Genomic DNA, 17,070 nt, shown 5'->3' on the forward strand with positions numbered 1-17,070 from the left:
TCGAGATACACAGGAGATTAGTCCACACAAAAATACTAGTATGAGCAACATGTGCCATGGAGGAGAAATGACTAAGGGTTGATGCTATGCTCATATAGTGTGATCGAGGAGCTCATTACATATGAGACATGACATGGAGTTATGTGACCAAAGTGAAGAAGATCAAGACAAGGCTTGCTTGATGGACCGGTTGCAATGGAGAAGGGCAAGTCAAGACTTTGAAGTGAGGGACCGCAAGGCGGTGAAGCTTGGGCAAGATTTGGCGCCGATGGACCGAGACAACGGTGACGAGTGAGCAAGGTCAAGATCGATGGACCAAAGAGGTCATGTGATGATATGGAGTGGATCATATCATTCAAGAAAGATCAAGTCAAGTGTTGACTCATGATGATGATCAAAAGGCTTGATGGAGTTTGGTGCTTGTGTGGCATCAATATTTGGGAAGATGAAATGGAATGCGCAAGGCAAATGTATGACTTGTAGGGCATTTCATTTCACCGGTCAAAGGTTGTGTAGAGAAGTGCATGACCGGATTTAGGATAGATGGCCGTACTATCAAGAGGGGCAAACTTTTTTGCATATCGGTCATCTAGTGCCACTTGAGCGATCTAACATTGCGATGTTGCTAGGATCGAGTGGCGTGGTGAGATCAAGTGAAAATCCTTTGAAAATAATTGTGAAATGCCAACACACATACACATGGTGTTGTTCACGTGGTTGTGTTGGCACATTTGCAAAGGAGAAAGAGTTAGAGTTGATGTTGATCAACTTTGGGAAGTAAGAAAGGTTTTTCGGTTTTCTCCGGAAATTAGGTGGTCTCTTGGAGTGGAATACTGCTTTGATCCATTGTGTTTTGGATCAAGTATTCAGTTGGGTTGTGTAGCCCTCTGAATTAGCTTTCCATAGAGTCCAAGATCATCTAATTTGGACATCGGAGCTAAATGTTATGACTGTTTTACCGGAATCATTTCTGCTGGAAATATACCTGCGGACGGTCCGCTCAAGGGGGGCGGACGGTCCGCCGTTATCTCGGATGAGCTCGAACAGAACCGTTTTTGGCTCTGGTCCAAAATGAACTGTGGACCGTCCGGTCCATGGGGCGGACGGTCCGCCTTTAAAAGCTGAAACGGGCGCAGAAACTTGGTAGTTCTGTCTTGGGTGTCCAATATCAACTGCGGACCGTCCGGTCCTTGGGGGCGGACGGTCCGCCTCCTACTGAAAATTCTGGGACAGAAACACTGCGGTTTCTATGTGTGCTAACCTTTTGAACTGCGGACAGTCCACCCCTGGGGAGCGGACAGTCCGCCGGTGTAACGACCCGGCCCGGGATAACGGCTAAGATCTACTCTTCAAGTTGAGTAAACCACACCTACTAATTAATCCACTTGCGCTTTCGTCCTCGCTTCGCGCAAAAAAGATCGATCCGGAATTAATTAGCTTCCCGTGACTCGGTATTTAAATTGGTCTGGCTCTCAACCAACTTTCAGTATGGGACAATTCCCGTGGATGAACAGTGCCGCGACGCTACAGTACCCGACGTGCTACAGTGCTCGAGCTACAGTAACCGCCATCAGTCCCGGCCCAATTCGGCTACAGTACTCTAGCTACAGTAACCCGTCTTGCTACAGTACCCGACCCGACACTGTTCCCCTGGGCTGTTACAGCCGGTAACTTCCAGATTTAGTCAGAGACGTTTGCAAATCGGTTGGTTCGAAGTTTTGAACCGCGGACAGTCCGCCCCAGGGGCGCGGACAGTCCGCCCGGGGCTCTAACGGTCGACTCTGACACATAATCATTGCAGTTCTAGCCGTTGGTTTTGAATGGCGGACGGTCCGGTCTCTGTGTGGCGGACAGTCCGCGAAAACTCTGTTTTCACGGGATTTGAGTGTAACGGCTAGTTTGGGGCCTCCCTCTATAAATAGAGGGTGTGGCCGGCCATTTGAGGTGGTTGAGCACCTTGGGGACTTGGTGTCCATGTGTGAGAGTGCTTGAGAGCCCTCTACTCACTCTAACTTGATAGTAATCATCCGATCGAGTGAGAGAGCGATTCTAGTGCGATTGCTTTGAGAGTTTGCATCGAGTGGCACTAGGTGATCGTGTTGCAAGCCGGTGTGCTTGTTACTCTTGGAGGTTGCCACCTCCTAGACGGCTTGGTGGCAAGAGGCTCCGTTGAAGCCCGCAAGAAGATTGTGCGGTGCTCCGGAGAAGAGATTGTGAGGGGTATTGTGCTCACCCCGCGGGTGCCGCGAAGAGCAACTCTAGTTGAGCGAGACGTGAAGAGCAACAAGTGGTCCGGCCGGATCATGTGCTAGAACTCGGTGTGAGCACTCCACGTGGGAGAGTGTGACTTGAGAGTCACCACTAGCAAGAGGATCGGCGGCAACCTTGGAGCTTGTCTCAACGGGGATTAGCTTGGTGGCAACCAAGTGAACCTCGGGATAAAAATCACCGTGTCAATTTTGTCTTGTCTTCTCGGTGGTTTGCATTCTCTAAATCACAAGCCTTGTATTTACATTCATCTATATCTTGTGCTTGTGTAGTTGCTCTCTAGTGTAACTAGTTAGGTTGTGTAGCTTAATTAGTTGCTCTTGCTTAGATTGTGTAGCTAAGTAAGTTGAGCTCTTGGATTTGGATTGAGTATCCTTGTACTTGAGCATCGAGTGAGCTTAGGTTTGGCTTTGTGCTTTTGCTCATTAGAATTGTGTAGGAGCTCCCCTGGTTTGTGAAGTACTAGTACTTAGACTTGTGTGGCTTGGCATTAGATTTGTTAGGAGAGCTCTTGCTTGCTTGGCACTCCATTTGCTTTGTGTAGGATCTTTTTGGAGGTGCCTTAGAGTTATAGTTAGAGGGGTGAAGTTTTGGCTAAGCGAATAGTTTCAATTCCGCATAAGTTTCGGTTAGCCGGTGCAATTAGTTTTAGAAAGGACTATTCACCCCCCTCTAGTCCGCCATCTCGACCCTACAGGAGCGCGGCCGAGAGAGTTACCGGGGCGTGTCACCGTGCCGGCCTGTGCCTGGTGCTGCTGGATAAGGGATGGGACGGCGGCGGCTGCGCCGGCGGATAGATGCTAATCGCGGTTGGGATGTGACTGATGGGCGGCGATGATCTGGAACGACCAGCGACAGGAGGCTAAAATTGAGGGGTTGTTTGGATCCAGAGCTAAACTTTAGACTATGTCACATCAAACAGAATTTCGATATTTAAAAGTATTAAATAAATATTAATTATAAAACTAACTGCAGAACCTCGGGCTAAACTTCGAGACGAATCTAATGAGATATATGGATTAGTGAATGACTACTGTAGCATCTCTGTAGCAAATTATGAATTAATTTTACTCATTAGATTCATCTCACGAATTATCACCCATCTGTGAAAAAAATTATAAACAAATTTTATTTGATACTTCTAAATGAGAAGATTCTTTTTGATGTGATAGGGAGTAAAAAAAGAGTCTTTTACTTGTGTACTATTAAAAAAGACTAGTCTATCAACCCGTGCTCCTGCACAGGCTAGTTAAAAATATCTAATAATTATCTATCTTACGCTCTCTTTAACCAATTATTAAATATTTTAATCCAGTACAATAAAGATATATATTTATCATTATATAATTGTAATAAATGCGATAGGTTTAGTTAATAATAATTTTTTCTCACTTGCATCACCCATCCAATATGTTTGATATGTATTTAATTGAACACTTTGTTTGAACTATGTGAACAACATAAAAATTGATATTTCTATCTCTTCTCTTATACATGAATATATGGTGACACACACATTATGGTTAGTATTTTTATATAAATAATAATATAAATAATATATTAATAATGATAGAAATAGTAATTTAGAATTGTATATTGACGCGTTTTAAAATTTTATTGTAATAATATAATTTTGTTTCAGATTTTAGGTTTATTTTAACTTTTTATTATGTTACCATTGTATAATATATATACAATGGATTTTGTTCCAATTTCCCCGTTAAGCAACCCTGATTTGTGGGCCCATTCTCCTCTTTTTTCTCTCTCCGTTAATCTCTTTCTGGAGGAAAATGGATTGGGAGGAGGCCAGGCGCGCAGCCGCGCTCAGCAGGGCCGGCGGCCGGCCAGCAGCGACCGGCGAGGCGTGCTCGCGCCTGCGCAGCGGCCGGAGGGGCCCGCGCGCACACCCGCGGCAGCGGCCTGCGGCGGAGGCTGCGCGCATGCGCGCCGCCTGTAGCGGCTCTCAGGCTCTGCTCCATCGTGCGGGCCGGCGCTCGTCGACGCCGTCGCCTCCGCCGCCGCACCGCCGGAGGCGCGCGAGCATGCGGCCGGCGCGCTCTTCGGCCTCGCGCTCCACGAGGGCAACCGCGCGGCCATAGGCGTGCTCGGCGCCGTGTTGCCGCTCCTTGCCGAGCAGGGGCAGCCCTCCCCGCCGCGGAGCTTCTCGAGCTCAGCGCGCACCCGCGCCGCGGACACACCGGCCTCCTTGTGGCAGTCGGAGATCTGCGAGTCCTCAAGCAGACCGAGCAGCAGCATGTCGACTGCGAGGTGGGAGTCCCCGCGCTTCTTCTGCGCTGACTGCGCGCGGCGGATGACCTTGATCAGCGCCATGGACGCCGGGACCGAGTCCGGCGGCGGGGACTGCGACGGCAGCTTCTTGAGCGCGTTGGCCAGCACGCGCTCGAACGAGTCCCCGGCGGCCCTGTCGCCGCCGGACGCCCCCGTGATGGCCTGGCGCAGGATGGCGCCCTTGTTCACTGCCAGCGCCGCCGCCAGGTGCAGCGGCGTAAGCTGCGCGTGGCCGGCCTCCGACGCCATCTCGTGCGCCGCCACCAGCGCATCGTTGGTCTTGTGCGTGAAGTTGTCGGGATTCATGGCTGCTGCTCTCTGCTACTCCTCAAACTCTGCTACAATAAGCGGCAATGAAATCTCTACCTCTACTGGTTTCTGAGTCTGAGCGAGATAAAGATCACCAGGTGCTTGCGGAAATTTCTTTGCTTCAGCTAGCGTGTCTGCTTGGACGGTGCCTCGGTGCCGGAGAGCGGTGAGCATAAGAAGGCGGAGTGGAGTGTTCGGCGGGAGTCCAGAAGCGCGTGGAAGCCCTCCGGCCGCCGCGCAGGCCTCGCCGGTCGCTGCTGGCCGGCCGCCGACCCTGCTGAGCGCGGCAGCGTGCCTGGCCTCCTCCCCTCCATTTTCCTCGAGAAAGAGATCAAGGGAGAGAGAAAAAGAAAAATTGGACGGAACACCGACGGAATGATATATATAGAAATAAAGTTCACGCAATGGTATACAGATGCGAATGAATTTTTTTAGTGGTACACAAATAAATATTATTTTTTTAATAGTACGTAGATAAAAAACTCAAAAAAAAAATCCTGAAAACAAACACCACGAGGGCTGTGTTTAGTTTTTCAAAATTTTTCTCTCCAAACTTCACTATTCACCTATCACATTAAATCTTTTACCTTATGCATGGAGCATTAAATGTAGATAAATAAAAAAACTAATTCTATAGTTTTGATGTACACGATGAGACGAATCTTTTGAGACTAGTTAGGTCATGGTAGGACAATAATTACCACAAATAAATTAAAATTATTATAATATACTACAATATTCAATATAATATTTTTTTATCATATTTTACGGATCTAAACATAGCCCTGAAGACGCAGGTTTGCAGTGCCAGTTCCAGTCAAGTGGCGGTGGCCATGCGGCCGCCATCGGTCGTTGATTTGACTGGGCCTCTCCCCTACTGGTCCAGTTACATGAAAAGACGTCTCTAGGCCTAGATAACGGGGACTATTAGGCAAGCTTATTATTAATTCAGCCCATTACGATTTTAGCAGCAATTTTTGTAATTTAACTTTTTTCGCAAAAGAATTTCACATATATATATTTTTTAATTTTATATATAAATAGACCCTGGAGGTTGGCGCCGTAAACTGTGGCACCGAGCTAACACGTCTCGGCGCCACAGATCATGGCGCCGAGGTGCCACGCTCGCACAATCACCTGGCCAACGTGACATCCGACATGGCCCTAGGCTCGACGCCGAGATCAGCGCCACCGTTCTCGGCGCCGAGCCCTTTTTACCATCGGGCAAAGGGGCAGTCAATCCATTTGACCACGCCACCCGCCTGCCGTTTACCCCGCCCCAGCCCTCGCCCCCCGCCCCGCCGCCGTCGTCCCTCCCCGCCGGGGCCGCGCATCGTCGTCCCCGAAGCAAGGCACCGGGGCGGGGCGCCTTCCTCCCCGGCCCCGCCCTCGGCCCCGCACACGCCGCCGCCGTCGTCCTCCCGCCGCCGCCGTTGTCCGCAGTCGTCCTCCCCGCCTCAGCCCTCGCTCGCATTCCCCTGCCTCGGCCCTTCCCCGAAACCAGGCGCCGGGGCCGCGGCTGGCTCGGAGGACGAGCAGGCAGCGGCCGGCCGCTGCGTTCCGCGGCCTGCTGCTGCGCCCCGGCCGGAGCCGACGCCGGGTGGGGGAGGCGAGGCCTGCCGGCGGTTGAGGCCCCCCTCCAAGGTACAGAAGTTTTTCTCTTTTTTTTTTGCAAAATAGTAACACTGAATATTAATGTAATTAGTTGATTTGAGATAGTGTATCTAGCTGCGAGTACGAGATCACAGGTTACCACTGCTCAGCACGGCGATCACGGGTTTCCCACATGTCGCATTGTTTGCCCAGACATACGTGACAAAAGACGACAACCCAATAGTAGTGACCTTTCACCATTTCAAAAAGATGTGACAACACGGCAACCACACCAGCGCACCTTCAAAGCAGTCTCTCTAGCGAGGACGACGGACCTGTCATTCTACAGCGAAGGTCTGTGGTGTGTAGTGGGGAAGGCAGCATCTAGGCGCGATCGACCGAGCGGCAGCAATGCAGTGCTGTGAGTCTGCATGCACTTAGATGCTCTGCATGCACAGAGATGCATCGAGTAGTCAGTTCGAGATTCGAAACTAGCATTTTCAGTGTTCGGTCAGCTAGCCTCTTCATTGTGTTGTTATGTAGGCTTTTCAGGTGTATTTACACTCCACACTCCGGGTATCAGACCTTTGTGCACATATAAATACTCCGAAGTTTGTGAACTCCCAGCAGCACCCAAACACCAAAGCTCAATGTATACCCAATGTCTGGAGGTGGGTCTAGCGGGAAGAATTACTACGGTTTTGGAAAAGGAAAAGGGGGAAGAAAGGGAGACCCCATAATATGGGAGGGGCCTCTTGGACCTGATTCCTTTCCGGAACTAGTATTTGAGTTTCCGCCACAGCACAAGAGTAAATTTACCAATGAAACTCTTCTTCAACAATACGATAACCGTAGAGAACCGTGGCCAAAATACAGACATGGTGAGGACTGCTTAGTGCAGATGTGCACCGACGGGATGAATGGCGGTCGGCGTTTCTTCAAATGTCCACACGCATGGGTAATACTCGGTTATTTTATTTCTTGTCTAGACACAGCAAGAGGGAGTACCCCAGTCTTGGGGTACCGACATTGGTGTTTTGGTGTAGTGGCCCTAATGCCGAACATTTATTTCAATAATGCACATATTCGAAACAAAATTCATGCATCAAAAATTAAGAGGGCATAGAAGATACCTTCGGATACCTTGCTGTTGTAGATCTGTTGTTTTAATCGGACTTCCCAAGGTTAAATTTCTCGTTTGGGCGAGTGGAGGTTCTGATAAAAACCGAGAAGGGGAAACAAATGATAGACGCTCGGGAAGAAGGGAAGAAATGGGTATATATAGCGACCAGCTCGGCGCCACAAATTAAGGCGCCGAGCTCGGCGCCAAGATCCAGATGATTGTGCGTGCGTGGCACTTTGATGCCGTGATCTGTGGTGCCGAGACGTGTTAGCTCGGCGCCACAGTTTACGGCGCCGACCCCAAAAGTCTATTTGTACAAAAAGTTAAAAAAGAACCTATATGTGAAATTCTTTCAACTAAAAGGCAAAATTGCAAAAATTGCGGCGATTTTAGCCACACGTGGATAGAGGCGCGCACAAGAGTTGAATTCGGCCGTCAGTTCTTTTTTTTTTTGGGACCAGCTGCGTGGGAGATTGATAGGTTGCGCCTACGTATTGGTTATTTTTTCTATTTTTCTTTTTTCGAGACTTTAAGTTGCAAACGTTGTTGCATTTCTCCTTCTTCTTTATGTTTATTTCTCCAATTCTTTTTTTCTAATTCTTTTCATTCTAAAGCTCATATACAATCAAATGTTCCGTGACGTTAACCCATTTATTTGCTTTGTAGATTAAATTGTTCCGTGATCTTAACTATTTGTTCGCAATATTCATTTTTCATTACTTATCTTATATAATCAAATGTTCGCGATGTTTAATATTTTGTTCGTTGTATATTATTATTTGTTTGTGTTGTTAAATTATTTGTTCCTATGATCCAAAATTATTTGTTTGTGTTGTTAAATTATTTGGTCCTATGATCCAAAATTAATTAACTAGTGTAAAAGAAAATACTTTTTAAAAATATTATGCAAACGTGGGCAAGTGTGGTCATGTTTTGAAGATCTTGTCATAAGAAAGATAATGATGTAATCTAAATTTAATTTGAATGCTCGGTTTAATAATTATAGTTTTTTAATTTTTAATTTTGCATGCATGCGTGTGATGTCATGTCATTAATCTCTTCTGCATGCATGCATGCCTCTCTCCTTTTTCATCTGTGGTACACACTACATTGGTGGGCCAATGGCCCATATAAGACCGCGCCTTGAGGTGATGCATAATCGTGAACGATTATTAGAGCTCACATGTGTAACTAGCAATCAAAATATCATAGAAAGAAAGAATGGAATGATCACGTGGCCCAAGAAGAAACCATAAGAAAAAAAAATTATATTTTTCAAATCGTTTAGTCAAAATTAAAATCCGACTGCACCATTGTATTTTTGACAAAAAAAATCTACAAAATAAGATCACACTTGAATATGTTTGGATGTTTTTTTTGGAACAATTCTCCTGAGAAATAAACCCATGAAGAGGTCCATTTTAGATATGTCAAAGCAACAATACATGGCATCAAAAATACTGCTAGTTTGAGTTGGCGCAAGCCAACTTAAATAAGAGAGCTCTCCCTTGTACTTAGAACATGCAACAAAGGAAAGAATGGACTAGTTTAAGCAACACATGTGAGCACACATATGCGCATATGTTTTTGCATGAAGAACCACGTGACTTGTATTAATCTGTTGACAACAATCATTATTGACATAATCCCGAATTAAATGAATGGTGACTTTATAGCGAAAAACAGTCAGCAGTGCCTTCTCGTCTATAAGAAGTTCTGGAGACGTCCAGGAAAACACACGAAAACACTGATATCCTCCTCTCTCTTTTTTTTCCATCCGGTGATTTGTGTTGTGATACTGAGTTGCTAGATCTCACCGGCTCTTCTCCTTTGCGTGCACCGAGGAAAAGGGTGAGCGGTATCTCCGAGTCGTTGCCGTCGTGAAGCCTGCCCGAGGGACGGCAATAAGATTTCCAAACAGCGCAACTGCGCGACCGTTCGAGGCCGCTCAACTACGTTCTGTGCTGCCTCGAGTACGATCTGCACTGCATCATTTCTTCATGAGGACAGAGCGCTCATCAGTAAGTGTAATGGATTTTACATGAGTTTGATTCAGTTTGATTCAGCTCGTTTTACTCGTCTCTTTTCCGATCTGAAATGTGTAGCATTAGCATCGTTTTGTACAATTTTCCTCAAATTAAAATCTAATCTATTTAAACGCATATTTCCAATATTTTAAATGCGAAACAATTAATTTTAGTGTGAAGTTAGAATAATTGTTCTAACAAATAAAAAATATTCCATCTTCTGTGAACTCGATATGGCACGCGCGACCTCGATTATTTCCGAGATATCGTCCATATGTATATGTTGCCTAGGTCCAGATACCCCTGTAACGAATTCTGGGCCGCTCGCTGGGTCTCGACCGGTTTGGGCTGTTCCGCTCGTTCTCCTCGTCGTGGTCGGGTCGGTGGGCTGCTTAGCTCGCCACTCGTGCTGGGCTGGGGTCACTTCACTGATCCATACCATTGCACCCAACCCAACAAACGGCTTCGACTATTGAATTACAAACGGCCCTGTTTCTGTTTAGTGATTCTCCTACACCTCAAAAAAAATCAAACAAACGGCTTCGAGCCTTGGACTGAGCACAGCAACTGCCAACTGGGCAAGGGCAAGGTAGGCAGGCAGGCAACTGCCGCAGGTCATCCGCCACATCGCGCTCATGGAACGGACGACCAGCAGGTACGCGCAGGGTTAACCATTTCGTTTTCCGATGAAATACCGGTGTTTAGCGGAAACGAAATTTCGGAACTTCGGTAAATTTCGGCGAATTTCATTGAATTTCGGTCGAAATTTGTTGAATTTTGAATTTGAAAACGAAATATACCGAAAAATATCGAAATTTCTTTTCCCAGTAACTAGCGGAAACGGAAAAAAATCCGAAATTTCACCGAAAAATTAAATCCTGGGTACGCGCCCCCTGGGGCTGTGGCCTGTGGGAGTGGGGCACACGCCCATGGCAGCCAGGGGGTCCGGCCAGCCGCGCGTCCCCAGTGGAAGAGTACACACGGCTTGCCGTCGCCGGCCCGCAGCCACCTCCGATCCACCTGCAGCAGGCTCCGTTCATCGATCGCCGCCGGCACTGTGCGCGCTACAGCGCCGCCGGTCGGCCGCCCTTGCCCCTGGGCAGGAGGACGCGGTTGTTGGGCTTCCTGGTGATGCCCAGGTGTGAGCAGCTTCAGCTGTGCCGCCGCACTGTGCGGCATTGCTGGCCAGGCGTACGAACCAACCCTCCGTGCACGGACAGCGCGTGGATCGTACAAGGCGGCCGGCCGGGCCGGGCAGCAATTACAGCAGGCTTAGTGATCAAGAGAGTAAGGACAGGCGTGTACGAAAAGTTTTTAGCACAGAACTGTCTGTCAAAGGAAATAGTTCATCCATTTGGATCTCATCCGGGTAACGGTTACAAACATACCTTCTGGGCACAACCGAACGAGCCCACAAGCTGAGAATATGCTCATGAAAATTCAGTCGTCTTCAGTAAAATGTACGCGTACAAGAAAAAGACATGACGCCTAGCAAGGAACGTTGCAGAGTTACCTGCTCCAGATCGAGCAACACGTCTCAAGCTGCAAACTGTACATATATTTACGGCCGAACAGCAACAATGGCCATCCGATCCACAGTTCAAGCACTATCTACCTCAACAAATCCCCAGTAATCACACCGTACCGCGAGCATCAGATCAGCTTTAGGCTTTTCTCCTTGCCACTGCATGCCATGGATTCCACGGTAAATCCCCAGCACCACCGATCGGCAGGCAGCTTCGCTGGCCGCCCGAGCATGCATGTTACGTGCAGCCAGCACGGCGAGTCCGTCACGACCCCAGCCGGTACATGCCGTCCGCCACGTACAGCGCCGCCGCCGCCGCGGCGCCCTGCTGCGGGGCGTGGAACCCGCCCGCCGCCTCCACCATCGCGAACGGCATGTCCTCCGACGCCGGCTTCCAGTGCCGCTTCCGCTGGTTGATGAACCAGTTGTTGATCTGCTTCTGGTCCAGCCCTGTCGTCTCCGCCAGCGCCAGCTTCTCCGTCTCCTGCGTGCGCAACAACCTTGGAAATTAAATTCGATCTCGATCAATTCGTGCAACAACTAATTAATTAACACAGCTACGCAGAGCTCAGTGCATAGAGATCGATCGAGAGATACTAGGGGTGGTCGTACGGAAGGGTAGGGCCACTTGCAGTGCAGCTCCCACCAGCGCAGCAGCTTCTGCCTGGCCTCCTTCGGGAGCTTCCCTTTCTTCTTCCTCTTGGAGAACTCCTGCCGGAGGCCGCCCAGGTAGCCGCCGTACTTCCGCAGGAGCTGGTGCTTCAGCTCCTTGTCCTCGGCGCAGGGATCGATCTCCTCAGGACAGCTCGTGTCCTGCTGCTCATCCTCGGATGAGCCGGCGCCTTCACAGTTGTTACTGTCTGTAAGTGTAGACATCATCGGCCAACAGAACAAAAGGTTGGTTAAAGTTTGTCACTTTTATTTGTCTACATACAGAAGATCATATTCGACCCGCTTCTGACAAAGTTTTCGTAAGAAAGGGCCAACCAAAAAAAGCTCCCAAATTATTAATTGTATCTGTTTAGATTGGTGAGTTGGTACGAATGAACAGTCGACCTCTGAGCAAATTAATACTGCTCATGCGAGCCATGAAGCTACAGTAGATCGAAGCCTAGGCCACACTACACAAAATAGCTAGTGCTACTAGGATTGTGCACCCATATGCATGACAGTACACAGGGTTTATTAACTTTGAACAGGTACTTTTTTCATTTACAGAGAAGAGAGAATGTGCCTTATTGTAAGGATATCGTAGCCTCTTGCAGACCCTGGACATCAGGATAATTCTCTTTTAACTCAAATATTTTTGAAATCTGTTTAAATCAATTAGATAGCAAAAATAGTTGGCACGGACCAATAAACAGTATAAATTCTCTGGATATAAAATGAAAAAACGAGGCCAAATCGAGGAAAAGCAACTACTGCCTAAAAGTCTTGCAGCAATTGTGGTTTCTAAGGTGCGTGATAAAAAAAAACCGGGAGGGTGACGACGTCTTCCATGCGTGATAAAAATTGTGGTTTCTATACCCGCCAATCATGTTTCCACACAAGAATGGCTAAGTTTGATGAATTTAAAATTTTGAAGTGCTATTAGAATTTCAAATAGACACCAGATACAGGAATCAAAATACTGAATGTTCATTCTAGTTTTTGAATAAAATGCTTGTTAAGGCTGCTTCATACATAACTTCACTAGTTAACAATTGTTGGCTAATATGGATAATAAGACAGAGGCCTCTAGCTGCTGGGGCATCAGGAATGGTAACCGATAAAATTACCTGCTTCTTTTCACCAAAAGGTATATATGATTATCAGTTCGCGTGTATTTATACAAACGAGTGCACACCCTTGGGTAGAGTCATTAGGTACTACATATCCTTGTAAAAAAAAGGGTTTCATTGGTTCCAGCCGGTGCTCTTTCTCTCTCTTACTAGCCATTCATTGTGGGTCTAACAATCATATAAGAGATTACAGTTTGACAAACTAACCCACTTCGCTAAATATGTCCTAGCTTAACTACATGGCAAATAAACATCTGAATTTCAAATTTTCTACTTACCTACAAAATGTCGAGTTGAATGCTAAAATGCATCGATCGACGTATTACAACAAGATAATGTATAAAAGGATAAAGTGTATATCACATAGCCTAGATGATACGCTAGAGTGAAACCGGAATCTTTATGTAAACATTTGGAAGATGGTGGATGCTGCTAAAAAAGTCTTACAGAGATTTAACCTGACCATTCAGTATTTGAGTTAACCGAAAAGGTCCAAAGCATTTGTTTTACTAAAATTCTGCAGAAGTAGGCTAAACTTCAAAGAAAACAAAGATCAGCAGGGCAATGCTATTATGCTACTAAATTGGATGATATATATATATTAATTTGGTACACGTCATGCTGCCATGCATGGCCCCATTGGCCATTGCTATTCACATTTGACACGCATAGAAAAATGATCATATGCCTTTTTTAATGGAAAAAGATAATTAGGCATGGTCACATGGTTCCATATTTCATTCGTGCAAGCAACTGAGCACTGACATCTGTTGCAACATTGTAGGGAACAAGAGATTGTACAGATTATATATGCAGCGTTTAATTTCTTTGGGATTTGGGAAAAAGACCATGGTTATTCAATCATTTACTGTTTTACCCTGCTGGATCAATTGCTACACAAAAACTAATAATAGATCTAGCCTGTCGGACTAATGAAGTTTGAACGATGATCCCAGAAACATGCACGATACTAAAAAATTCAAAATATTGACACCGTATGTTTCATGTAGAACCGAAGAATTCGGACGAGATATATTTTTTCATGCTTAATGGTAACATCGTTCGATGTAAATTATCACCATATATAGCTGTGCTAAAATATTATAACACCCACCCACCGAATGTGTGTCGCAATATTTACTACATGAAGCATCAAGCATTGGTTATTGACACGTCAAGAAACAGCGGTACTGCATTGAACAAAGAAACAAAGCACGCATGCAACCAAGTCAAGTGTGTCAATTGTCATAGCTGGATCTTTACCTCTATACTGTAGTAGAAATGTAGAATAGATCAAGAAACAAAGCAAACAGTGTAGTAACAGTACATATCCATCTCGAACAGTGTTGCTATTTATTTGGCTACCCATAATACTCGCGGAGACAGTACAATAACAACAGGTTGCACCGCTCATCCACCGCCACACGTGCGTTTCCAACGGCTAACTGTACATGTTCACTTAACGAGCTTCAGATTCTTTGATTAGTCGTTGTTATCAGTAATACCAAGCTAATAATAAGAAGACGACCAATATTCTGTTGAGAAAACATTGACGATTTGATGTTACCCGAGTATATCTTTCTAACTAGCTAGCTAGCTACTCATCACAATAACAATGCCACAGGCAAAGGAAATAAAATATCATGTGCAGTAAACAACAGTGACTGAAAACTCTGATGTCTCTCCTCAGTAACACCATGAATGAAACTGAAGATCCGAACGTATTGTGCTCCAGCATTATATATTTATATATTATTCCATGGCGCGTCAGCTCTCCAATATTATTGAATTAATATACAACACTGCGTTGAGCTAATAAACGAGAGGTGGAGAGGCATGAAACTTGGAGCTAACCGTGGCCTCGTGATGCTCACTATACTACTAATGGATGTTTCAACCAAGAAACGAGTGGACTAATGCATGCGAACCTTATCCCCCTCCCCGAATAAACAAATTAAACTAAGGCAAGAATCTAAAGAGGAGGAAAAAGCTGGCTCAGTTCCATCGCATAAACCGAACACCATTTCCCGAGATGTGGTAAGCTAGCTACCTGTCTCGAAAGAACCATACAAAAACAAGTAGTATTATTTACCGGTGATCGAATCGAGCTGCCGCTCCACGCTCTTGAAGAACTCGGCGGCTTCCTGGATCGGCCGCGCCAGCTCCTCCTGGTACTTCACCAGCATGTTGCAGTAAGCCTCCTGCGGCAGCAAGCAGGAGCAGTCGATTATTTGAGAGCAACAAACTTGGACAAAATTAAAGTATCGCATACGACGAATGAACTGAATCGATCTGCCAAAGCACGACGGACCATGAACTGGTCGAGCTCCGGGTCAGCGCGCGCCGGCTCGTGCCGCCGCCGGCTTGGCCCCGGCTGTGCGTCCAGCTTCGCCGCCATGGCCGAGAGCCTATCCGACACATCCGGCGGCGCGCCGACCTACGATCGACGAAACAATGATCGATGTATATAATTTTATTTTATATATCTCCTGACAAGATTAAACTAGACCTGCGCATGGCTTCTTGTACTAACCTTTCGGCAATCCAAGTAGGCCGCGACGAGAGCCGAGTACTGGGGGTGCGACATGATCTTGGCCTTGATGGTCTCGGCATCTACCGGCGAAATCTCTCTTCGCAGATCAGCTGCTCCGTCCATCTGATGGCTACTCTGCGACCCCGACGGGTCGGCAAGTAACTGCTGCAGCGCGAGCCGTGAGCTGTGGTGATGCCCGTCTGGCGATGGAAAACCCTGAGCCGACGACGACGCCGCCAGCGGAAGCTGCAAGAAGGAAGAAGCCTTGGAAGCACTGCTCCCGCCTCCGCCGCCAAGATCCCTGAAGCCATCCATAGGCCTTTTCTTTGTGTGCCAATCAAATCAAAAGAGAAAGAAGACGAACCGATGCCAAGACTCAAGAAACCCTAGCTGATGGTGGGGAGGAAATGAGCTCAAACAGATGCTTGAGAGATGTTTGGGATGGAAGATCAGCAGAAGATGGGATGAAGAGAGGAGGAAAGGTAGGGGTGAATGAATGAATAATGGTATGCTTGTGTGGCTGGTGGCTGGCTTTGTTCCCATGTCAAGTCAGAGTAAAGAGGAAGCTGTGCGTGTTGCTGTTGGTAGCAGCCGCTGTTACAGGCACAGGACAGCTGCCTGGGAGGGAATACTCAGCTCGAATAGACAGAGACCAACCGATCGATGCGAGGGGGAGAAGATCCGTACCAAAGCTGCAGACGCATCATACATATCACATGCAGATGCGTGATCTTTTCCTTGTTATTCATCATCAGTCCTTGCATGGGGACGTCTCTTGGAGCTGGACGGATTTTTTGAGGTTTCGGGTGTCGACGGGCCTGCCGCAGGAGCAGTCCAGTCCAGGACAGTGAGTTGTTTCATCTACAAGCAGTAGCAAGTGTCACATAGCTGGGCCTGTAGAATGAAGTTACAGGCAACAGCTGCGGTGTTCCCCGGCACGTCGTCTCTCTCCGTCAAGCTTTCCATGTGTTTAGCTTTACCCCCCCACTTTCACCAAGATGGAAAGATTGTTGGAAAAGTAACATGCTACTAATATACGTTCATGCCCATGGCAGTTGGCTATTCATTCCCTCCAGCTCCTGTTTCTCCCCACCCCCCTCTAATATTCCCAGGTCAAGATTGTCTGGAGGTAAATCAAAAGCTCAAGTTATGTCTGGAGATAAATCAAAGCTCAAGTTATGGTTGACGGTAGCGACATACAACATGGAAATGAAGAGTTCGACATTTGCCGATGAAAATGAAAAGTTCGACTAGCATGCATGCCAATCACCTGGTTTCAATCATCCGGCTCTTCATCTCAGAGGTAATTAGTGGGGCATAATGTGCACAATAGGGTTTCGTTTATGGTTCCTCAAAGGCTAGTAGTGGTAACGGTACCCCTTAAGAATAAGAAACTCACAAAGGATTAGCTAGCTAGGGTCATATTAGGTTATGGGTCAGTTTATTAGATACAGTTATAGTTTAGGGTGTGGTTCAATCAAGTCTGATCCACACTTGCCTTGATCCATGGGTATTGCATATTACTCCCTTCATATTGTAAATAAAGTCGTTTTGAGTTTGTCTTAAGTCAAATATTTTATATTTTGACTATAAATAATTTTTTAGGATGAATTTGAAAATAT

The 17,070-nt window shown here is 46.7% G+C and overlaps 1 protein-coding gene across 2 annotated transcripts; it reads right to left on the bottom strand.

The window, feature by feature from the left end:
- Window positions 1–10,939: 10,939 nt before the first annotated feature.
- LOC120649621 (homeobox protein rough sheath 1-like) lies at window positions 10,940–16,270 on the bottom strand. Of its 2 annotated transcripts, none has more exons than XM_039926464.1 (5): window positions 15,449–16,270; window positions 15,227–15,352; window positions 15,008–15,116; window positions 11,732–11,994; window positions 10,940–11,618 (listed from the first exon to the last, which is right to left on the bottom strand). In XM_039926464.1, the coding sequence occupies exons 1-5, from the start codon at window positions 15,761–15,763 to the stop codon at window positions 11,400–11,402; spliced, it is 1,032 nt and encodes a 343-aa protein (XP_039782398.1). In that variant the 5' UTR covers window positions 15,764–16,270; the 3' UTR covers window positions 10,940–11,399. The 2 variants fall into 2 exon arrangements, with proteins under 2 accessions (XP_039782398.1, XP_039782399.1); XM_039926465.1 differs by having other exon boundaries at window positions 11,747–11,994; window positions 15,449–16,258.
- Between the last annotated feature and the right edge of the window lie 800 nt (window positions 16,271–17,070).

The sequence above is a fragment of the Panicum virgatum genome, chromosome 9K (assembly GCF_016808335.1).
Source record: "Panicum virgatum strain AP13 chromosome 9K, P.virgatum_v5, whole genome shotgun sequence".
NCBI lineage: Eukaryota > Viridiplantae > Streptophyta > Magnoliopsida > Poales > Poaceae > Panicum > Panicum virgatum.

Coding starts and splice junctions, on each gene's coding strand:
- LOC120649621 (XM_039926464.1), bottom strand. CDS start 15,763: ATGGATGGCTTCAGGGATCTTGGCGGCGGAGGCGGGAGCAGTGCTTCC. Junction 15,353..15,448: donor CCTACTTGGATTGCCGAAAG/GTTAGTACAAGA, acceptor CGTCGATCGTAG/GTCGGCGCGCCGCCGGATGT. Junction 11,619..11,731: donor CTTCCGTACGACCACCCCTA/GTATCTCTCGAT, acceptor TTGCGCACGCAG/GAGACGGAGAAGCTGGCGCT.